The sequence below is a fragment of the Macaca nemestrina genome, chromosome 1 (assembly GCF_043159975.1).
Source record: "Macaca nemestrina isolate mMacNem1 chromosome 1, mMacNem.hap1, whole genome shotgun sequence".
Classification (NCBI taxonomy): domain Eukaryota; kingdom Metazoa; phylum Chordata; class Mammalia; order Primates; family Cercopithecidae; genus Macaca; species Macaca nemestrina.
Genome location: NC_092125.1, coordinates 122,619,259 through 122,643,000, shown reverse-complemented (window position 1 = coordinate 122,643,000; position 23,742 = coordinate 122,619,259). Strand labels below are relative to the sequence as shown.

Sequence of the window (23,742 nt, the reverse complement as noted above, 5' to 3'; positions counted from 1 at the left end):
CATTTTCCTCCAAACAGATTTATTGAATATAGCAAAATTCTATATACAAAGTGACCTGGACCTGCTGCTTCAAAACATGATCCTTTCTTACTAATATCTTGATAGTCGGTCCATAGAGCATTAGAAAGCAATTGACTCTTAAATAAATAGAAAAGTGCCCAATGTACATTAAATGAATGGCCTAACTACTGGAACTTTAGTAGTTCTATAAGGTAATTAACATAGGTAGGATCGAGTTCCTGTGACAGGCTGCTGAAGAACAGATATGAGGTGTCAAGAGGCCATTTTGTGCACTGCCACTGTGATGCCATCATGTTTCTGGATCATAATGTTCCTGAAATGCAAGGAAGAAAATATTCAGTAAGACATTATCAGTGGTACTTCACTGTAAGATTAAAGATGTTGTCTGGTTTAGGACACAATGTATAAAATAATGTAATTGTTCTCTATGTATAAAACCAATAAACATAAAAAAACATTTGGGAAATACATAAACATATAGCATATAAACACGAAATGAATCCTTAATCCTACTACACACAGACAAGCACTGTTAATATTTCCCTGGTTCTTTGTTTTGGTTTTTTTAGGCACTCTCTTGCTATGTTGCCCAGGCTGGCCTCAAACTCCTGGACTAAGCAATCCTCCTGCTTCAGCCACCTCAGTAGCTGGAACTACAAAAAAAAGGCTTTCCTGGTCCTTGTTTTCTTTGCATGTATATGATACAGTCATGTGCTGCATAACAATGCTTCAGTCAACAGTGTACCCTACATATGATGGTAGTCCCGTAAGATTATAATGGAACTGAAAAATTCCTATTGCCTAGTGACCTTTTAACTGTCCCAACGTCACACAGCACAACACACTACTCACATGTTTGTGGTAATGCTGTTGTAAACAAATTGTGCTGCCAGTCATAAAAAGTATAGCACATACAATTATGTACAGTACATAACACTTGATAATAAATGACTATGCTATGGTTTATGTATTTACTACACTTTTTTTTTTTTTTTGAGATGGAGTCTTGCTCTGTTGCCCAGGCTGGAGTGCGCTGGAGTGCACTGGCGTGATCTCTGCTTCCCGAGTTCAAGCAATTCTCCTGCCTCAGCCTCCCGAGTAGCTAGGATTACAGGTGCCTGCCACCATGCCTGGCTAACTTTCGTATTCTTAGTAGAGACAGGGTTTCACCATGTTGGTTAGGCTGGTCTCGAACTCCTGACCTCAAGTGATCTGCCCGCCTTGGCCTCCCAAAGTGCTGGGATTATAGGTGTGAGCCACTGTGGCCGGCATACTTTTTATAATTATTTTAGAGTATACCACTCCTACTTATTAAGAAAAGGTTAACTATAAAACAGCCTCAGACAGGTCCTTTAGGAGGTATTCCAGAAGGTATCATCATTACAGGAGACAGGAGATGACAACTCCATGCATGTTACTGCCCTGGATGACCTTCCAGTGGGAGAAGACGTGGAGGTAGAAGACTGTGATATTGATGATCCTGACCCTGTGCAGGCCTAGGCTAATGTGTGTTTCTTCTTTGTTTTTAACAAAAGTCTAAAAAGTGGAAAAAAAAAAATTAAAAAAGAATTTTTGTGCAGCTGTACAATTGTTTTAAGTGTTATTATAAAGGTCAAAAAGTTTTATTGGCTCACTCAGAGCAACTTCCAGTCTTGTAAGCTCCCTTCGTGGTTAAGTGCCCTATTCAGAAAAACTTTAAAAAAAATTTTTCTATATCGTATTTTTACTGTATCTTCTCTATGTTTAGATACACAAATACCACTGTTATAACTGCCTACATTATTTAGGTACAAATCTTTGCAGTCTAAGAGCAATACAGCCTAGATGTGTAATAGGGTATACCACCTAGGTTTGTTTAAGTACACTCTATGATGTTCATACAACAAAACTGCCTGACACATTTCTCAGAATGTATCCCCATTGTTAAGCAATGCATGACTGTATGTTTCTTCTTTTTACAAAGCTGTGATAGTAGCAGTTGTATATGTTTTTTCACATATTATTCTGAGGACTATCACTTGGAATATCTTTAGTGATTTTATTACTTTAGAAGTAATTTTTGGCTGGGTGCAGTGACTCATTCCTGTAATCCCAGCACTTTGGGAGGCTAAGGTGGGCAAATCACTGGAGCCCAGGAGTTTGAGACCAGCCTGGGAAACATGGTGAAACCTCCTCTCTACAAAAAAATACAAAAATTAGCTGGGTGTGGTAGTGCACACCTGTAGTGTCAGCTATAACTCAGGAAGCTGAGTTGGGTGAATCGCTTGAGCGATTGAGAAGGGTTGAGGTCACAGTGACCCATGATCACACCACTGTACTCCAGCCCGGTGCCAGGGCAACACCCTGCCTCAAAAAAAAAAAAAAAAAAAGAAAAAAAAATTAGTTTTATTCTCGGATTAGTTTTCCTTTGTGCTATTTACTACTTTCTTTTTGTTGATAAACTGATAGTTTGTGCCAATTCTTATTCTTCATTTAAATAGCATTGTGTCTTGAGAGCACATTAGCTTTAGGGATCAACTTGTCTGTTCCTGTGATCCAAAAGATTAAGAACTTTTCCCAAAGTAGTTTGAATAAGGAATCACTGATGAACACAGGGCCGGCCCCCGCCAATTTTACCAGGAATTTTTCTGAACAAAAAGGAAAGGATCTGTTGAAATCTACTCACCCATTATCTGATTCTAGACACACCACAGGAATATCAGTGGGGTCAGAGGTTAGCTTAGCTGCTTGCTGGGCTAGAACAGATATCACTCCAGCATGCTCATCTGACAGGGTCCCACGGCCTGGAAAACAGAGATGATATATGTCACCTGATTGCTCACAGAGTATTTCTGCTAGAATAAGCTAGCTGGTTGTTTTAAAATGTCAACAGAATTGTCTTTTTATTAATGTTTGTATTAATCTGTATATATTATAGTAACTAAATCTTGGGTACAAAAGTACCTATAAATTCTAGGTATGAAAATTAATTACTAAGTATACTTCACAATATAATTCTGTATACAAAGGCAACACAAACTTAACTGTACCTGAAACCAAATCAGGTAACAGACATGCCACTATGGCAGAGCATATGGATGTACCATTACTATACAAAACATTTTGACCAGATCTGATGCCGACGTTTGGGCCTTGAAGGTTTCTTGAAGGAACTCATTTAGTTTTAGATTTCCATACCTGAATTTCAGTCTTTCCATTAGTGAGCCTGGCAAATGCTTCCAAAAATTTACCCTTTTTCTCCCAAATGACTGATGTGCGTGTTAAACAAAACTGAGTTACACAGATTACCTCTTTCAGTTACCCTTCCAGCAAAAATTCAGAGCTTTAAACATTCCTGACTTAGGAGCAACAAGTCTTGGGTTTACTAGTTCTGTCACTAATTAACTGCTTTAGTTATTTACCTTTCCAAACTTATTTCCTCATCTGTAATTGCTACCATTAAGTATTATGTCTCAGTTCTATGTAAGCATTTTATACATATTATATAACCTTAAAATATTGTGATTAGGCCGGGTATGGTGGCTCATTCTTGTAATCCCAGCACTCTGGGAGGCTGAGGTGGGTGGATCACCTGAGATAAAGAGTTCGAGACCAACCTGGCCAACATGGTGAAACCCTGTCTCTACTAAAAATACAAAAATTAGCTGGGCGTGGTGGTAGATGCCTGTAATCCCAGCTACTCAGGAGGCTGAGGCAGGAGAATTGCTTGAACCTGGGAAGTAGAGGTTGCAGTGGGCCAAGATTGTGCCACCACACTCTAGCCTGGGCAACAGAGCAAGACTTTGTCTCAAAAAAAAAAAAAAAAAAAAAAAAAAAATTGTGATTAAGAGGCCTCAGGGCCAGACAAAAATCCTAGCTTAACCACTTACCAGCTGTATGACCTCAGGCAAATTATTTAACCTCTGTGTCTCAGTTTCTTTTTTTTTTATTTTTATTTTTTGAGACGGAGTCTTGCTCTTGTCATCCAGGCTAGAGTGCAATGGTACAATCTTGGCTCACTGCAACCTCTACCTCCCACGTTCAAGTGATTCTCTGCCTCAGCCTCCGGAGTAGCTGGGATTACTGGCACCTGCTACCATGCCTGGCTAATTTTTTTTGCATTTTTAGTACAGATGTGGTTTCACCACGTTGGCCAGGCTAGTCTCGAACTCCTGACCTCAGGTGATCCACCCGCCTCTGCCTCCCAAAGTGCTGGGATTATAGGTGTGAGCCACCGCACCCGGCCTCTTTTTTTAAATTTTAAAAACATATATATATATTTTTTTTTTATTTTAAAAATAGAGATGGGGGGGTCTCACTGTGTTGCACAGGCTGGTCTTGAACTCCTGGGCTCAAGTTATCCGTCTGCCTTGGCCTCCCAAAGTGCTGGGATTACAAGCGTAAGCCACTGCACCTGGCCCCTCAATTTCTTTTTCTACCCCACTGGGTTGTTATGAGGAATAAAAGAGTATATGTAAAGCACTTACAATGGTGCTTGGCACATAAGAGCTCAATAAATATAACTCTGTGATTATTACCATTATTAAATAACAACTCAGTGAAGAAAATGAAGCCCTAAATGGTAGTTTTTTGGTCCATGTTCACACTACTAGCAAATGAAAGAGCAAGGGGTTGAGACCAGGTATATCCAACAATGAAACCCCATTTTACTGCCTATTCACTTCTTGTTTAGTGTAGTTGAGCTTAAAAATAGTACACCACCCACCTTGCAGGGTTGTTGTGAAAATTAAAGATAATGTATTTAAAACCTAGCAGTCTCAGCATATGGAATACACTCAATAAATGGTTAACAGCCATTATCTGAAGTCCTTTCTAGACTCAATTTAAAATGATTCAAATATTATTTTTAGTAGAGACAACTATTTATTGCTATAGGACTGAAAGGAACATCTTCCTTCATAAATACCAACTGAAAAGTTTCAATTTTCTGATACTGTTATTTGGAGATAATCTCTACTCTCAAATGCAGAAAGAACTGGCAAGGCAACAGGAAATAAAAGCTAGAAAATAATAGCACGCTAGGCTCCAAGTCAACATCAGATGCTGTGCAATTCACCAAATGGTTGGTATGAGAGATACTTACAACCCAGATTAAGTCCTTGTGAATCTGTGCACAGGACTCCAACAATGGAGGGATTCTTCATTCTAATTCCAGGAACACAGAAGTACATAATGGGAGAAAAAAGATTTAAATAAATATAAACACACAGGTGTTCTATGTACCAGGCATTCTTTAAGTGCTTTAAATCAATATTTCTCAATCTTTTTTCATTATCACACCCTAAGAAAAAAATTAAGTTCTAGGGCCGGGGGCGGTGGCTCACGCCTGTAATCCCAGCACTTTGGGAGGCCGTGTGAGGTGGATGGATCACCTGAGGTCGGAGTTCAAGACCAGCCTGACCAACATGGAGAAACCCCCGTCTCTACTAAAAATACAAAATTAGCCGGGCGTGGTGGCGCATGACCATAATCTCAGCTACTCGGGAGGCTGAGGCAGGATAATCGCTTGAACCCCCAGAGGCGGAGGTTGCGATGAGCCGAGATCGTGCCATTGCGCTCCAGCCTGAGAAACAAGAGCGAAATTCCGTCTCAAAAAAAAAAAAAGAAAAAAAAGAAAACAAAAGAAAAGAGTTCTAATTAATTAATTTAAATAAACCAGTTTCTCTCTGATGAGAGAAAAAAATGTGTACTGCTGAGTTCTGCAGGGCCACAAACACTGAGTGAAAAACATCTAGGATGTTTTCACTCTTGTTAAAAAATGCATGTTTTAGTACTAACTCATTTAAAACAGCCGTTGAAAAACTCTTAAGTTACCTCCTGGAGGGTAAGTGGAAGCTGAGGGACATCGGTGGTAGGCAGGTGTCTCTCTGTACCCTTTATACTTTTCCAGTTTTGAATTTTACATAGATACTGCTCGTTCGAAAAATTTGAAGGATGATTGTTATCTACTGAAGCACCAAGTAACTGATAGGTTACACACAAGGAGATACGCGTCTGTTTACACTGCAGGGCTCGACTCTGCACAACCGGCACAATCTTCCCAAAAGTCAACCCGTTTCCTAAAACTCGTGCGGAACAACCCTGACCCTAAAGACGATTTCAACAATGAGATAGGCAGTTTTGGCCCGTGGCCTGGGCCCAGGAGACTCGTTCAAGAGGGAATGTGCGCTGCCCGGCAGGATTTTAATTCCGGGTCACCTGCCCCGCCCTGCAGCCCTTGGGTAGGGCTTAGTCCCCTCATCCCGTGTCCCAGGGGTCGCGACACGTCCCCGAGACGCCCTGGCCGGCACTCGCAGGTCGCGCCTTTCGTCCCGCTCAAGTTCCTCCGCCGCGACCTCAGAACAGGCCGAAGAAGCGCGCACTACTCACGTGTCTTCCAAGTGCTGCTCCAAGGTCGCCTCCATCCCATCCACCGACCACCCTGACCCAGAACCCAGCGGCACGACACGTCCTTCTCCGGCACAGTCCTCAGTCACTTGACGCGAGCGGGGCGTGGGCCGTAACGGCGCCTCCAAAGGGACAAAATTGATCACGGTGCAACGTCCGCGTTCTTTACTGGAAAACATCACTGCGCTTCCGCCGCACAGAGCCTGGCGAAGGCTTAGGCTGCCGGCGCGGTGACCCGCTCCTGGCTCCATGGCGGAACCGTCCCGCAGGGATTATTCCCCTCTAGGGAGAGAGGTCTGCAGCCGGGCCTCAGTATCTCAGTTCGTGGCCTGGCATTTTGTGTCAGTGTTTTTTAACCTTTGGACCCTACTTCAACCTAGTCCGAGACCTAGGGGACAGATCTTAAAGTTTTACAATAACCCAGGGGTCAGACAGGGTCTGATCTAGCCTGTGGGGCAAGTACGGGGAAGACACGGGACCTCTGGGAGGGGCTCAGTAGGCTCGTAGGGGGAAAGACGCACACAGGGACTAAAGGACCAGATGGAGCAAGGTTCAACTCCCCAGCTGAGTGTTGGCAAAGTGTCGGGATTTTAACGAAGACATTGGTGCTTATTATGGTGAGGGGACTCCGGACAGTTCAGGGGAAGAGAGTGGCATTTGGGTCCTAACTTGTAAGGAAGACTGGGTAGGACTATTTAAAAATAACTTTAAAAAATTAATTATAAAGCTGGTGAAAATAAAGGAAAACACCTATGGCCCCACTGTCCACAGATGACTTTTAACCCCTTGGAGAATATCCTTTCAGATAGTTGTCTTTGCAAATGTGTACTTTTAATGTTTTTTCGTTTGCCTTTAAAAAAATTTTTTTGGGGGGCACAGGGTCTTGTGCTGTCACCCAGGCTGTAGTGCAGTAGAACAGTTATAGCTCATTACAACCTCGACGTCCTAGGTTCAAGCTATCCTCCCCTCTCAGCCTCTCAACTGGCTAGGACCACAGCCTCGAGTCATCATGCCTGGCTAATTTTTACATTTTTTTGTAGAGATGGGGGTCTCGCTGTGTTGTCCGGGCTGGTCTTAAACACTCTAGCCTCCCAAAATGTGATTGCAGGCTGAGTCACCACGCCCAGCATGTTTTTTTTTTTCTTTTGTAAGCAAAATTGACATACATACTGGAGGTACAATTCTGTAGCTGGCCTTCTTTACAGAGTTTAGAATAAATGTCTTTCCATGTCAAGTTTTCACTTACATCCTTTGTAATTGTTGCAAAATATTCCATTTTATAGCTGTATCTTAATTGTGGATTAAGGTTGGAGTGCAGTGGCACTATCACGGCTTAGTCCAGCCTCAGCCTCGTAGGTTCAAGTGATCTTCCCACCTCAGCCTCCCAAGAAGCTAGGACTACAGGGACGCCCCACCACACCTAGCTAGTTAAAAAAACAATTTGTAGAGGTGGGGTCTCAGTGTGTAGCCCAGTCTCAAGTGACCCTCCCTCCTTGGCCTCCCAAAGTGCTGAGATTGCAGGTGAGCCTCTATACTAACACTTTTTTTTTTTTTTTTTTTTGCTTTTGTTTGTTTTTTGTTTTAGCTATTACAGTGCTGGTTGAATATCCTCATAGCTAAATATTTGTGCAGTTTTAAAATTTCCTTATAAGTTGCTAGAAATGGAATGACTGGGTTAAAGGACATGGTCATTTTTTAAGACTTTTGATACATACTTACAAATTGCCTCCCGAAAAAGTGGTGCTAATTTACATTCAAATTGGTAAGCTTCACCCCCTCCATGGATCATTTCTTGTGCTAAGTTTCTTCCGACTCTCTCACCTCCAGCTTTTTACTCACAGCCTACCTTCCAGTCTGGTTCCCAGCTCCCAGATCGGAAGATACCAGACTCTGGTATTGAACCAGAGTCCAATACCCGGCACTGGCATTCAGAGTCCCTTTTTATTCCTCAGCTGTCATAGTGAAACTTGCAGCTTCCTTAAAATTCCAGTCTGTTTATTTCTTTATTTTTTTGAGACAGAGTCTTGCTCTGTCACCCAGGCTGGAGTGCAGTGGCGCCATCTCAGCTCACTGCAACCTCTGCCTCCTGGTTCAAGCGATTCTTCTGCCTCAGCCTCCCAAGTAGCTGGGATTACAGGCATGTACCACCACACGTGGCTAATTTTTGTACTTTTAGTAGAGATGGGGTTTCACCATGTTGGCCAGGCTGGTCTCAAACTCCTGACCTCAAGTGGTCCGCCCACTTTGGCCTCCCAAAATGCTGGGATTATAGGCATGAGCCATTGCACCCAGCCAAAATTCCAGTTTGAATGTTATAATTCAGGGGTCTTGGACTCCTGCTGTAGAGAAATTATTCATGTTAAGTTAGGGGTAACACAGTATAGGCCATATTAGTTTTAGAAAAAGCACTTTAAAACTTAGCATTAGAAAATATAAGTACTGTCTGGTGCAGTGGCACATGCCTGTAATCCCAGCTACTCAGGAGGCTGAGGCAGGAGGATCCCTTGAGCCCAGGAGTTCAAGTCCAGCCTGGGCAATATAGTCTGGTAGCCACATTAAAAAAAGTAAAACAGGGCAGGGCGCAGTGGCGCACGCCTGTAATCCTAGCACTTTAGGAGGCTGAGGTGGGTGGATCACTTGAGGTCAGGAGTTTGAGACCAGCCTGGCCAACATGTCGAAACCCCATCTCTACTAAAAATACAAAAATTAGCTGGGCGTGGTGGTGCGTACCTGTAGTCCCAGCTACTCAGGAGGCTGAGGCAGGAGGATTGCTTGAACCCAGGAGATGGAGGTTGCAGTGAGCCAAAATTGAGCCACAGCACTCCAGGCTGTGCAACAGTATGAGACTCTGTCTCAAAACAAAGTAAAACAGATGAAATTAATTTTAATAACATTTTATTTATTCCAATAGTATATTCAAAATGTTATTATTTCAACTTGTGATTGATAAAATACTAATGAGATATTTTACATTTTTTCTCCTGTACTGTCTTCAAAATCCAGGGTATATTTTTCAGTTAGCAGCACATTTCAATTCAGACCAGCCATATTTCAAGTGCTCAGTAGCCACCCATGGCTAGTGGCCACAGTATTGGCCAGTGTAGCCCCAGGGTATCTCAAATTATCTCAAAGCTAGACTAGTGATTAAAGGATTCTCTGGGCCAGGTATGGTGGTTTTCAGGCCAGGTATGGTGGTTTACGCCTGTAATCCCAGCACTTTGGGAGGCCTAGGTGGGCAGATGGCTTGAGCCCAGGAGTTTGAGACCAGCCTAGCCAATGTGGGGAGACCCTGTCTCTACAAAAACACAAAAATTAGCTGGGCAGGGTGATGAGCACCTGTGGTCTCAAGTACTTTGTGTGAGGTGGGATGATCACTTGAGCCCGGGAGGTCGAGGCTGCAGTGAGCTGAGATTGCACAACTGTACTCCAGCCTGGGTGACAGAATGAGACCCTGTCTCAAAAAAAAAAAAAGGATTCTCAGAAAGGCTGGTGATTACTTTTTAAGGTATAAGGGAGGCCTTTTAAGGGAAATCAAGTAGGAAGAGGATGATAGCTGGCTCACATGTCCTTGCCACATGGGAGGTGAGAGAGCAGGCTACTCCTTACCACTCCCTCTTTCTCTGCCCTGCTGCTTTCTTGCCCCTGTGCAGGGAGGCAGTGGGAGAGGAATAGCATATATAAATTGGGCAAGTGCTAGGGGCTGGAGTGATGGTTGGAGAAAGTATCTGACCCTTAATTGTTTTCTGCTTTTTTTTTTTTAGCTTGTGGGGTATTTAACAATTCTTTGTTCTTAGTTTTGAGTGCCAGCAACCATTTCTGGGGTGACAGAAAAAGTTCCATGACATTCATATTAGAGCATTTGTTTCATTGTATTGTAACTCTTTTATGTTTACTTTTGAAGAAGTTCATTCTTTTCTCTTTTTAATTCTTTTTTTTTTTTTTTTTCTTTTTGAGGCAGGGTCTTACTCTATCACCCAGGCTGGAGTGCAGTGGTACGATCTTGGCTCACTGCAACCTCTGCCTCCTGAGCTCATGATTCAGCCTCCCAAGTAGCTGGGACTACAGGTGTACACCACCATGCTTGGCTATTTTTTTTTTCTGTATTTTTTGTAGAGATGGGGTTTTGCCACGTTGCCAGGCTGGTCTTGAACTCCTGGGCTCAAGCAATCTGCTGTCCTCGGCCTCACAAAATGCTGGGATTACAGACATGAGCTACAGCACCCAGCCCTTATGTTTACTTTTCATAGACAGGAAGAGTGTCTTCGTCTCTGCATCCCTAGTGCAATAGAGCATGATAAAAATTCAATAAAGATTTATCGAAGAGTCTTGATGTCTTTTGGGAAAGGAGCTCTATGGTTACCTTTACTCTAAGGTAAAGAAATTTAGTCCTGAACTTTAACCACCTTCTCCTGTTCTTTCTCCCCTCTTTCATAAGTGAGCTCTTGGAAAATTAAAATGCCAGGAGGGTCCAGTAGAGAATACCCAAGCCCACATGTCCTGATGGGAAGTGGGGGATAAGTAGAGAGGGAAACACAGACCCTGCCTGCCATCCCACTGCTGCTGGCCCAGGGGACCCTAACTCCTCTTCTTGACCCATCAGAAGCAGAATCCTCCTGAGGGTCTGTTTAAGAAGCACAGCTCTGGTAGAAAGGCTAGCTTTCCTCTGGGTACAGAGGGCTCCGCTACCCCAGGGCTGTCCACACTGGGCTGTGAATCACTCTCATAATGCTCAGGGTCACGGACTTTCAGTGGAATGAGTCCTCTTGTGCCACCAGGGGGCACCAAGGCCACAGAAAACCCTACTCGGAAGGTTCTGGGGTGAGGGAAAGGAATCCACGGGTCTGTGGAGCTGGCAGAACATGGGTAAGGATAGCATTACGCTAGGTTGGTGGCCTTGAAGTCAGATGTAAATTGGGGTCCTGGCTTTGCCCCTGACTATCCATGGGAACTTTGAGCCTCACAGGGCTCATTTGTGATGTGGGGGTACCATTATCTGCCTCATCAGGTTGCGGGGAGGATTATATGAGATACTTTATGTAAGAGGGGCTGGTGCATTGTGGAAGTCAATAAATAAGTTTTGTTAAATCTGAGTAAGAAGACCTGTTTGTTTCCTCAAGTTGCTTATAATCTAGGTGACGACACATCTGAGAGAATAACTAATAGTTCAGTGAAGGTAAGAGCCAAATGATTGGTACAGACCTCAAGTGGTCTAGCATTTATAGGAGAGGGGGATTGTGAAACAGGAATTAAAAGAGATTTAAAAATGTGTAAGCAAAAACTCAGTTGTATGTAAAAAACAAACAAACAAAAAAAATCCCCCTGAGAAAGAGAAAGAGGTGGAATCCTTGAAAAATTAACTGCCTGTTTTTCTGTCTGTGGCTAGTGAGCCTTATCTCTCCCTTTCCCAGGCATTGTGAAGACCCTGTTTCCCTAGCTGTGCAGCTGCAAGGTCACTAGACAGATAAACTCAAGTCATAAAACATGTTTGTCCTTGAAAAGTAAGAAATAATGTAATGCATGTCTCAAATGAATAACTGTTTCTTGCTTCTGTAATATGCTTTCCCCTGCACAGATCTCCCCCTGCCCCATGACATGCTTAAAAGGTAACCTGACTCTTTGTTCGGGGCTCAGTCCATTGGATGTTAATCTGACTGGCTCGGTGCGCCTAAATAATAAATAATATATATCCTCCTCAACCCCTCAGTCTTTCCGATTCCTAAATTATCCCGCTGCAATTGCAGGGCTAGATTTACAGACCTGCTTTATAAAGCTATGTTAAATTAGATCAGTATATTTTATTCTTTTTATTAGATTTTTCTATAGCATAAAAATGATAAAATACAGCAAGAAAAAAAGTCACCTGAAATTCTAGTCCTAACCCTAATATGAATGTGAAGGAGCTGGGCTAGAATGGAATAAGGTAGAATTTGCATAAGGTGGAAATGAGGACAGGCCCGTCACAAGGATCATGAGAGTCTTGCTGGCAAAAGCATCTTACTGCATTCATGCTGCAGCACAGGACCCCGATGCAGAACAGGTTGGGGACACAGCCCTGCCTTCTTATAGTGGACACCATCTGAGAGCTGAGGTGTAGATTCAAAGCCTAACTCCTAGTCGTGATTGGTAGTAATATCATCAGCAGTTCATGTACATGGGGTGACAATGGCATGCCAGGCAATTCAGAGGGCCTCTTGGTCCTCACATCATTTTGAAGTAGCTAACATCACTATCCCCCTTTTACAGTTAAAAAATGAAACAAAACCCTGAGGCTCAGAAGATAAATATTTGCTGAAGATCACCGTGCTTGTAAGTGGTGAAGCCTGACCATTAACCTCCCCACGACAGTGCTTCAATTTCTATCACTTCATCAACCACACAACCCGAGAACTGTGAGGGGATTTAGCAGGCCCAGTCCAGATCTCGTATTCTACAGAGAAGAAATCTGAGGCTCAGAGAGGGGAAGGGGCTAATTTGGACCTTTAACTTCTGATTCTTAAATTTCTTTCTGGTGTTCCAGCTATACTGTACTACAAGAGGCTGTCTTAGAGCTTTAAACCAGCTTCAGAGAGACTCATTTTTATGGCTTGAATTATGTCTCCCCAAAATTCATATGTCAAAGTTCTAAGCCCCAGTACCTCCGAATGTGACCGGATAGGACCTTTGCAGAGGTAATCAGGTGAAAATGAGGTCGTTAGGGTGGGCCTTAGTCCAGTATGGCTGGTGTCCTCATGAAAAGGGGAAATGTGGACACAGAGGTACATAGAGGGAAGACGGTGTGAGGAGACATAAAGAACAAATAGTCATCTATAGCCAAGGCCTGGAACAGATCCTTCCCTAACAGCCCTCAGAAGGAAGCAACCTCGCTGACACCTTGATTTTGGACTGCTACCCTCCAGCACTGTGAGACAATAAATTCTTGTTGGCTAGGACACCCAGTTTGTTATGGCAGCCCTAGGAAACCTTTGTGGATGTATGTGCTCATATACCCATAAAGTCTAAAAGTCAAAAGTATCACAGACTTTTGGCAGCCCTTCAATAATAGAAGCACTGGTTGGGAGGGTCACTCTCCCCAAGGCAAAAAGATAGAGCAAATGATCTTTCCAGCTTACTCCCAACCTTGAACTTTGGCCAAGATATATTTCTTTCACTGGACATTGGCCAACAGTGGTTTCATGACTTATTTGACCGTGACCTTCTTGAGTCTGTTTTATATCTCTGAGCTTGACCTACAGAAGAAGCTCAATAAATGTGGGTAGAGGGGATGAGTGGGAAAATCAGCTCCCAGCCATTCCAGTTCAAGCCTTTCCAAGAAGAAGAGGCCCACCCTAACAACCTCATTTTCACTTGATTACTCGATGTCGGAGCAATAGGTGGGGCAGGAAGCAGGGTACGCAAGGCCTGTCAGTGGATAGAAGTTGAAGTTGGACACTGTCTCCTAAAGTTTAGAGTTGAGCTCGAATTCTGGAAAACACAAGCAAAATACATTTTAGATGACTCAGGATGGGCTAAAGAAGTTCCAGTACAGGAAACTATTTTCCTGCTGCTTTATTAATTTTGCTACAGAAGATAAATGAGATGCAGACTTTCATATCCAAGTCTTCATTAGATGCCCAGTTAATGCAGCCATGACAAATGGGAATGAAGCCCTTATGAATAAAAAAAAGATCAACCCAGTATAAAAAATCATGGACCAGAGAAATGAAAATTTAGAGGAGCTGATAAAATACCCTGTCCTTAATTAGACTGTCGGCATATACATCAAATTAGCCTTAATGCCAAGATTTATTGGCCTTGGAATTGGGTAAATGAAATAAGTGCTTACGAATGAATGGAAAAGAAATTACCTGTATTAAAACGTATTTGTGATGCAGGACTGTGCACTGAGGCTTTTAGTCAAACTCAGGCTTGCAGCTTCTTTTGCTCTGCATCCATTTCTACCCCGTGTTCCCCAGTGGGTTTTAGAGACCCTCTTTGTGGGGTAACAATATGTACCATTGTCAGCTATCTCTGCTGTTGTCCTGGAAAACTCCTTCTTCGACAGTAAAATATTTTTGTCTTTACTTCACCATCTCCAGATTAGAAGGGTGTTACTGATTCTTACCTCAGAGAAGAGAATGTCATGGAGACAAAATGACCTGCTTAGAGTTCTACCCCCCACCCCAGCATGGAGAGCAGAGCACAAAGATTTCTTCTGGACTCCCACAATCTCCCTTGCAATCCAAGAACTTGGCTACCATCCCAACACTTTAGTACCCTCTTGTAAGCCCCTGGACAAATCCTCTGATGCCTTGATACCTCAGTTTCTCCCCACTATAAATGGGAAGATAAATTCACCATAAACTGTACTTACCTTGCAGTGTCATGAGAATTTCATGAGACAATGTAATATAAAGCTCCTAGCACAGTTCCCGGCACCATTGTAAGCACTGAACAAATGAAAGCTGTTGTAATTAGGATCTCAAGAAATGACAGCTGAGGCAAATTTGGATTAGAATGTATTCAGCATTCTCAGCTGCAAGCAACAGAAGCTGACTCCGGTTTAAAGAATAGGAAAGGAAGTTAATTAAAAGACATTGGGTAGCTTGTGGAATTCGGAGGACTGTAGAGCTCAGTCTAAGTTTCTAGTGACAAAGCTTCAAATCATACATGAGGAAAATGCCCCTGCCGCTCCTGTTCCTGGTGTGACTACACACACATAATTGCCAGCAGTACCAAGGCCCCTCTGCAGGAGGAACGTAACCCTGCAATCACTGCTTCCCCTGAAGTCAGATACCTCTGCTGCTGCCCTTCCCAGCAGTAATGGAGCCTGGATCACGTATCTGGCTTTAGTTGTAAAGGAGGCTGGAGAGAAAATGCTCTGCTCTCTGTAATGGTCTTGAAAGTAGCCCGCACATAGCAAAGCTATTCAAAAGCGGGTGAGCAGCATGAAAGCATCCAGAGGGATTCTTGCTTTGCATGAGGAAGAACTCTTGCTCCCAGAGTCTGAGACCTGCAGGGGCATTTTCCTCATGCGTGATTTGAAGCTTTGTCTCTAGAAGTTTAGACTTAGAGTAGGACACCTCTGAGTGTGAGTGTCCTACCTGAGTTCTCTCTCATGCAAAGCAAGAATCCCTGTGGAGGGATTGACACCACAGCCTCTTCCATAATGTCTCCGAGCAACTTTATTGGGCAGCATTCCACTCTTGGCAAAGGGGAGAGGTGGATTCTACCTCTCTCCTGCATGAGCCTAGTCTAATATGGAATTTGGGAGTGTTGATCATTGTACTTTGTGCTCCTAGAGATCAGGGTCATCATAAAGGATCTCAGAGTCTGCACGTGTGCCAGCTTCATGTTGTGGCCTCACTGTAGATCCACAGTTCCATTTCTTTATGGATCCCTTACCCTTACTTTGCCAGATTCTATGCTGATAGCAATAATAATTCAGACAGGGCTTCCTCACTCAAGGAGTTTGTGCTCTATATAGTTAATAAGCTAGAGATAATGGAAAAAAAACCCAACTTGAATTTTGGGTAAGAGAAACTTTTCAGACCAATGATCATTACCAATAACAGCTTCCATGCATGACCCTGCCCGGAGCTTGGGGCCTGCACTGCTGTTTCCAGGAAACATGTTCTTTTTTTGGTTTTTTTTGAGGCGGAGTCTCGCTCTGTTGCCCAGGCTGGAGTGCAGTGACGCAATCTCGGCTCACTGCAAGCTCTGCCTCCCGAGTTCCCGCCAGTCTCCTGCCTCAGCCTCCTGAGTAGCTGGGACTACAGGCGCCCGCCACTGCGCCCGGCTAATTTTTTGTATTTTTAGTAGAGACGGGGTTTCACTGTGGTCTCGATCTCCTGACCTTGTGATCCACCCACCTCGGCCTCCCAAAGTGCTGGGATTACAGGCGTGAGCCACCATAACCGGCCGAAACACGTTCTTTTTAAATTTTTTTTTTTTGTAGAGATGGGGTCTCAGTCTCTTGCCCAGGCTGGTCTCAAACTCCTGGCTTCAAGCAGTCCTCCTGCTTCAGCCTCCCAAATGTCTGGGATTACAGATATGAGCCACCAAGCCTGGCTGATGGGTACCAAATTCCAGGAGAGGACTTGAATAGGGTAGGCATCTGTCTTTCCCCATTCCTTTCAGGGACAGAGCTCTCCTGGGCGGGATAAAGAGAGAGGGAGAGGAAGGAGGATGAATAGTGAAACACCAAACCTCAGAATCAAGGCCTTTTTCTTTTTTCTTTCTTTCTTTTCTTTTCTTTTTTTAGGTGGAGTTTTGCTCTTGTCACCCAGGCTGGAGTGCAATGGCACGATCTCAGCTCACCACAACCTCGGCCTCCCGGGTTCAAGCGATTCTCCTGCCTCAGCCTCCCAAGTAGCTGGGACTACAGGCGTGTGTCACCATGCCTGGCTAATTTTTGTATTTTTTAAAATAGAGACGGGGTTTCACCATCTTGGCCAGGCTGGTCTTGAACTCCTAACCTCATGATCCGCCCACCTCGGCCTCCCAAAGTGCTGGGATTACAGGCATGAGTCACCGCGCCCGGCCTCTTTTTTTTTTTTTTTTGAGATGGAGTTTCACTCTTGTTGCCCAGGCTGGAGTGCGGTGGCACAATCTCGGCTCACTGCAACCTCCACCTCCCAGGTTCAAGGGATTCTCTTGCCTCAGCCTCTCGTATAGCTGGGATTACAGGCATGCGCCACCGCACCCTGCTAACTTTTTTGCATTTTTAGTAGAGATGGGGTTTCTCCATGTTGGTCAGGCTGGTATCGAACTCCCAACCTCAGGTGATCTGCCTGCCTCGGCCTCCCAAAGTGCTGGAATTGCAGGTGTGAGCCACCACGCCTGGCCAGAATCAAGGCCTTTTTAAAACTTCAGTGTCTTGTCTTTACCCTTCATGGTGCCTAGAAAAGCATCTGCCTCATAGAAGGTGTTCAGTGAATGATTGTTTCGTTAGTGAAGGAATTCCCTTTGGAAATCTCATAGGAAACTGACCCTCTCCAACCCTTCACCTGCGCATTATTCCAGCTCCCAAGGAGGCAGCAGAAACTGGTGTAATCACAACGGTCAACAGCAGCAAAGGCAGCACTTTCTGATTTACCTGACTGCTGTGGATGCCGCCTCTCTCCACGCCTCAGTTTAATATCTGTAAGTTTGGTCAGCACGTCGTTCAAGAACATTGCATTTACTCTGGTACTTAAAGATGAAAAATCAACATTTACAAAGCAGATCCATTGTCAACCTAAATAAACAAAGAGAGTCTCTATAAAAGAAAAAAATGTTTATCTGGGAATAGAGCATTGCATAGGAATATGCCTGCCTTAGTAATGCATGTATTCAGGGAGGTAGAGGAAGGCAAAGGTTTTTAACGGAAAAAATGAAGAGGATTACATAATTGTTTTGAAATAGTTATCCTTGGCTATAAAGATCAATAACAAGGGTGATGCCAGTCCAAGGTTGGACAAGCAGTTGCTGGGCAGATGACTTTGCAGAAGTCTTTTTTGAGTAAGGTTGTAATGGCCTTTGTAGGAGGTTGTGGCTTTCGCGATCTTTTGTGATAGCTTTTGTTACCAGGCATACAAGCATGAGAATGCTCTCTTCAGGGCCTTCCCTGGCTCTGTTTATCAGGGGTTTCTTGTTAGTGATTCCATTTTGATTCTGACAACTTTCACACATTCATACACATTGTCTTATTTAATCTCACAGTCATTCCATGACTCTAGCCCCATTTTGTGAATGAAGTAACCGAGGTCTGGAGAGGTCAACTAACTGGTCAAGGTCATAGAACTTGAAAATGTTCACTGTCTTGGGTCTCTAATACTGGGGCTGACCATTCTCCCAGGCAATGTTGAGTGAGTCGGCCCAGGTGAGTTGGCTCCTCTGCAACTGTGTCTCCTTGACTAGTTTGAACAGCACAGGCCTGGAGTCAGTCCCATAAAGTGACTAGGCATTCCCTTCTGCCCATTTCCCCTCAGCAACAGGAGGACTTGTCCGTGTGTCTTCAGACACCACACAGTAAATCAACTGCCACATTAATTCTGGACCATCAGTATTTTCCCCCAGGAGAAAGTCAGAGGCAAACACACTAATATCTCATTGATATTTTCAGTTGCCAAAGGGGAAGTGAGATGAATCTAATCCCATCTGTCAAGGTGGAGAAGGGCTAATTTGAAAGCAGCATAGATTACTTACTTTAAGGAGATGATAATTTATCACTCTCTGGACAAGGGATATGAAATGAGGACTAACCTCCTTTATAAGTTGGTAAAACATTGATCAGCAAAGACAATATCTGGGGAAACAAACAGCAAGTTCTCTGGCCCTTTTTCCACTTTTCCTTTCCCCGAGACTTTATGTTATAGATATATACACACCCACACAAACAGGGCAGAATCCACCTCCTGCCCCTCAAGAAATAGTTAACATTTGTTGAGGATTAATTATTGCCAGGCTTTGTACTCCATGTTTTATATTTTCTATCCAGAAGCCTTAAGTGTTAAACGAGGCAAGTGTTATTATTAGAACCTTTGTACAGATGTGGAAACTGAGGTGTATAGAAGTTGACTTGCCCGAGGTTAACCAGCTAGTGAAGGATGAAATCAGATGCAGTCCGGCCAACCCTGGGCCTGCTGTCAGTCACACGCAGTACATGCAGATCAACCAACCTGGGAAGCCGCCTAGACAGCCCTGCTTAGAGACCACTGAGCCTCTCTTCACTCACTCCATCCTTGGTCACCACCTTAGGGAGCCCTGCTGATCCCCAGAGGATGTGCCTTTTACAGGTTGTAGAGGCTGAGCCACAGCTGAGGGGCTGGAATGCCTGGGGGCCTCAGACAGGGTGTCTGGAGATCTGAGGCTCAAGGAAGGGTGGAGGTGGGGCTGAAGTTGAAGGCCATGAGTCTTGCCAGCAAGCGGGGCTCAGTGAGCTGAGGTGCCTCTCAGTTACTTCTGTGTGTGAATTTCCATGGAGGACAGTGATGGGCTCTGGGCCGTCAGAAAACGGGACATCCAGCGTGTCCAGCCACAGTGCAGCCTGCCCTGGCTGCTGAGAGTCTCAGAAAATGCCGCGGTCATGGGTTAGGAAGGCCTGGGGACCACAACAATGTGACTTCAAAAACCCAAGAAGGAATGTGCACACTTGAGATGCTCAGAATGCATGTGTCAGTGTTCAGTTCTGACTCTTTGCTTCAGCCAGGGACAGAAGCACCCTCTACAGTAAAGAACCACAAGAGAGGGCTTTGCGCCAGCCTCAGCCAGGGACACATGCGGCCAAAGCAAAGGTCACTCCAGGGCTGCAGATTTCAGCCTCTGTGGCCAGAAACAAGCTTCCAAATTAATAATACTCTGGATTGGAAGAGATGGCTGCTCTGTCTCAGGCGTGTTTGCTGTTGATCCCTGTGATTGATGCTGATAACATTAAGAGTCTGTCAGGGTGATATTTCATGAATGTCTTACGTGGGGGGATGATACAGTCAGCAAATGCAATTCCCTAGCTCAGGCAGAATCGGAGATGACCCAAAGCGCTGATGGAAAGGCCCAGGCCCTTTCCAGCCTCTGGCAGGGTAGGGGAAGCGGGTGAGGTGGGGGCTTGGGAGGGGCTGGGCTGACCTGGAACTGTAACAAGGATCTCCCATGAAGGGCTGTGAAGAGAAACAGTATGTGAGAGAGGCGAGAAGCTTTTCTCTGGGTTTCCTCGTGTAGAATGATCCCATCTGTGTAGGCCATGAAGGAGTCCAGGGAATTTCACCCCAAAATGTTGAAACCACCTTTGCAATGATTATGACAGTGAGAGAAGCCTGGCATGGCTGACCTTATCTTGCTTCTAGCCTCACAGGCTGGCTGTTCTTGCTCATTCCTAGGCATAGGCCAAGTTAATCTTGGGAGGGGATTTATGGTTTAACTTTGAAACCAGGATCATAATAGTCCCTCCCTAAAACTGACCCCTTTTTTGTTCTGGTACTGAAGCTGCCTTTGTAAGACTAATGAAAGGCCACAAAATTAGGATTATGGAAGGGGCCTGAATTCTGATAAGATATAGGCATAGCTTGCCTTTCTGTCATCGTTTATTGCACGGCACTCGCAAGATTTGTAGCTTCCTCAATTGGTCCCATAGATAATATCACTATGGTAGAACCTCAGATTGGTCTTTTGAGATGTTTTTCAGACTTTTGTATTCTGGTGACTGACTCCACCCAGACCCCATGACTCATGACCCAGCTGGTCCTGTGGCTGTTACCCAGAGTCTGACTCAGCACCAGAGGACCACTTTCCACACTCCTATCTATGATTTCATCCCCAACCAATCAGCACCACCCATTCCCTAGCCCCCTGCCCACCAAACTGATATCCTTAAAAACCCTAGCCTCCTTCTCAGAGAAACTGATTGGAGTAATAAACTCCTGTCTTCTGTGTGGCTAGCCTTATGTTAATTAAACTCTTTCTTAGGGCAGCACTGCTCTCAGTGAATCAGCTCTATCTGTGCAGGGGACAAGAAGGACCCACTGGGTGACTACAATATGGCATTTTGGTGTGTTGGTTATTTTAAGTTAGAGGCCTTTGATGCTGGAAGAAGCTTTACTCTGATATCTCCTTATCTACCACAAGACTGGATCTGCCAAAGAGAACACAATTGCCTTCCATTCCCTTGCCTTCCGTTCCCTTCCTGAAATCTCAATATCTATAGCAGAAAAGAAGACTGGAGAATGTCATACACAGTATTACACAGTACTGTCATGGTCTCCACAGTATTTACACAAAACATAGAACACAGAATGTAATACACAGTATTTTCACAAAACAATATCTGTCTCTCCAACTCATTCAAATTCTAAAGAGTCATTTACAGGTTAATTTGTGTCTTCTACACCCATTCATTCTCCCTAACGATCATTTACTACTCCTCAAAAGAATTACCAACATTATCCATCTCCCATTCCCCTATGAGGAAGGGCATATAAGTTTCTGTCTGGATCTCATTAGACGACTGTGTGATTGTGCTTCTATGATCCCTACCCCATATGTTAAATGAATTTTGTATGCCTTTTTCTTTTATCAATCTGCCTTTTGTTAGGGTATTTTCAGAGGACCTTCAGAGGGCAAAGGGGAAGCTTTCCTTCTTTGACCCTACAGCTATTAGACTTGATTGAGTAAGATACACAATGATGAAAGTAAATAAGAAGAAAAACATTCTTCCTGCTGTCTCCAGAGTTTGAAATGTCTGCCCCAAACTTCTATTTCTATCTACCAAAAGTTCATGCGTTAATCATAAGGTTGATCTCAAAAGTGATTTTTTTTTTTTCTTTTTTTGAGGAGTCTCACTCTGTCACCTAGGCTGGAGTGCAGTGGCACAATCTTGGCTCACTGCAACCTCTGCCTTCTGGGTTCAAGCGATTCTCCTGCCTCAGCCTCCTGAGTAGCTGGGACTACACAGGCACGTGCCACCACGCCCGGCTAATTTTTGTATTTATAGTAGAGACAGGGTTTCATCGTATTGGCCAGGCTGGTCTCAAACTCCTGACCTCAAGTGATCTGCCCACCTCTGCCTCCCAAAGTGCTGGGATTACAGGCATGAGCCACTGTGCCCGGATGTGAAAAGTTTTTTGAATTCCCAATTAGAAATGATCTTCACCCTGACTCCAACAACACTTTGTACATTACTGTAAAAGCATAATGTTCAAATATTTAAAATATACCTCCTTCAAATATAAAATGGACACGTGCCGAAGACTTAGCAACTCATGAAGGAGGGAACTGATAATGTAGTTAAGCTAATTCAAAGAGCATTTTGAGGAAGTGAATACTTATGATCATTTAAAAGGAAATGTTAAAATAAAATTTCTAGGTTAAAAATAAAACTCGCGCCGGGTGCGGTGGCTCAAGCCTGTAATCCCAGCACTTTGGGAGGCCGAGACGGGCGGATCACAAGGTCAGGAGATCGAGACCATCCTGGCTAACACGTTGAAACCCCGTCTCTACTAAAAAATACAAAAAACTAGCCGGGCGAGGTGGCGGGCGCCTGTAGTCCCAGCTACTCGGGAGGCTGAGGCAGGAGAATGGCGGGAACCCGGGAGGCGGAGCTTGCAGTGAGCTGAGATCCGGCCACAGCACTCCAGCCTGGGTGACAGAGCAAGACTCCGTCTCAAAAAAAAAAAAAAAAAAAACTCGCCATTGCATATATGGTCAAATGATTTTTGACAAGGGTACCAAGACCATTCCATGGGGAAAAGACAGTCATTTCAACAAATTGTGTTGGAAAAACTAGACATCCATGTTCAAAAGAATGAACCTTTACCTTACCTTCCACCATATACAAAAATTAACTCAAAATGGATCAAAGACTTAAATGTAAGAGCTAAAATTATAAAATGCTTAGAAGAAAACATAGGGAAAAAGGTCTATGGCATTACATTTGACAATGACTTTTTTTTTTTTTTTTTTTTTTGAGATAAGGTTTCACTCTGTCACCCTGGCTGGAGTTCAGTGCAATGGTGCAATCTCAGCTCACTGCAACCTCCACCTTTCAGGCTCAAGCAATCCCCCTACCTCAGCCCCTAAGTAGCTGGGACTACAGGCATGCACCACCACACACAGCTAATTTTTGTATTTTTGTACAGAGTTTCTCTATGTTGCCCAGGCTGGTCTTGAACTCCTGAGCTCAAGCGATCCACCTGCCTCAGCCTCCCAAAGTGTTGGGATTACAGGTATGAACCACTGTGCCCAGCCCTGATCCCCAAATTTTTAAACAGAGCTTCTCTTTCATAATCAATTGCAAATCAGAAGATCTTTGAATCTATCTATAGCCTGCAAGGCCCCTATTCAAGACACCTCACCCTTTTAAACTTAAGCCAATGTGTAACCTCCTGGCAATCAATTTTGCAATTAATGATTTTGCCTGTGGCTTCTGCTGTTCTGAAATTTATGCCTGCCTCTAAAACTCCTTGCCTGCAAGCCACTGGGGAGGCTAGGTTTTAAGCACTTAGCTGTCTGGTCTTCCTTCCTTAGTGCTCTGCAATAAACACCTTCCTTTCTATCACCACAAAATCCTGGGTGTGGGTGTCCAGTTTTACTGTGTTAGGTGAGCAGACCACAGTTTGGTTCTGTTACAAGTGCCTGCTCCATCTCACTTGCTACATCATGAATGAAACTTGAGGACGTTATGCAAGATGAAATAAGCCAGTCACAAAAAGACAAATACTGTATGATTCCACTTATATGAGGTACTTATGATAGACAAAATCATCAAGACAGAAGGGATAATGATGGTTGCCAGGGGTTGAGGGAAGACAAAATAGGGAGTTATTTTTTAATGGGTGAGGAGTTTCAGTTTTGCAACATGAAAAGTGTTCTGGAGACGGATGGTGG

General features: G+C 44.0%; 1 protein-coding gene and 1 long non-coding RNA gene across 2 annotated transcripts; one reads left to right on the top strand and one right to left on the bottom strand.

Annotated features, from left to right (window-relative positions):
- Positions 1–6,755, bottom strand: LOC105479238 (late endosomal/lysosomal adaptor, MAPK and MTOR activator 5). The gene is made up of 4 exons (XM_011737160.3): positions 6,391–6,755; positions 5,105–5,166; positions 2,687–2,804; positions 1–334 (listed from the first exon to the last, which is right to left on the bottom strand). The coding sequence occupies exons 1-4, from the start codon at positions 6,657–6,659 to the stop codon at positions 274–276; spliced, it is 510 nt and encodes a 169-aa protein (XP_011735462.2). The 5' UTR covers positions 6,660–6,755; the 3' UTR covers positions 1–273.
- Positions 6,756–8,707: 1,952 nt separating this feature from the next.
- LOC139363358 (uncharacterized) lies at positions 8,708–17,627 on the top strand. The gene is made up of 3 exons (XR_011623589.1): positions 8,708–11,581; positions 12,652–12,714; positions 17,410–17,627. It is a non-coding gene; the product is annotated as an uncharacterized lncRNA (long non-coding RNA).
- Positions 17,628–23,742: the final 6,115 nt, after the last annotated feature.

Excerpts from the sequence above, each read along its gene's own strand:
- LOC105479238 (XM_011737160.3), bottom strand. The coding sequence starts at position 6,659 with ATGGAGCCAGGAGCGGGTCACCGCGCCGGCAGCCTAAGCCTTCGCCAG. Across the intron at positions 5,167-6,390 it reads GAGCAGCACTTGGAAGACAC|AATGAAGAATCCCTCCATTG; the intron begins GTGAGTAGTGCG and ends TCCTGGAATTAG. Across the intron at positions 335-2,686 it reads TGTCTAGAATCAGATAATGG|GAACATTATGATCCAGAAAC; the intron begins GTGAGTAGATTT and ends CTTGCATTTCAG.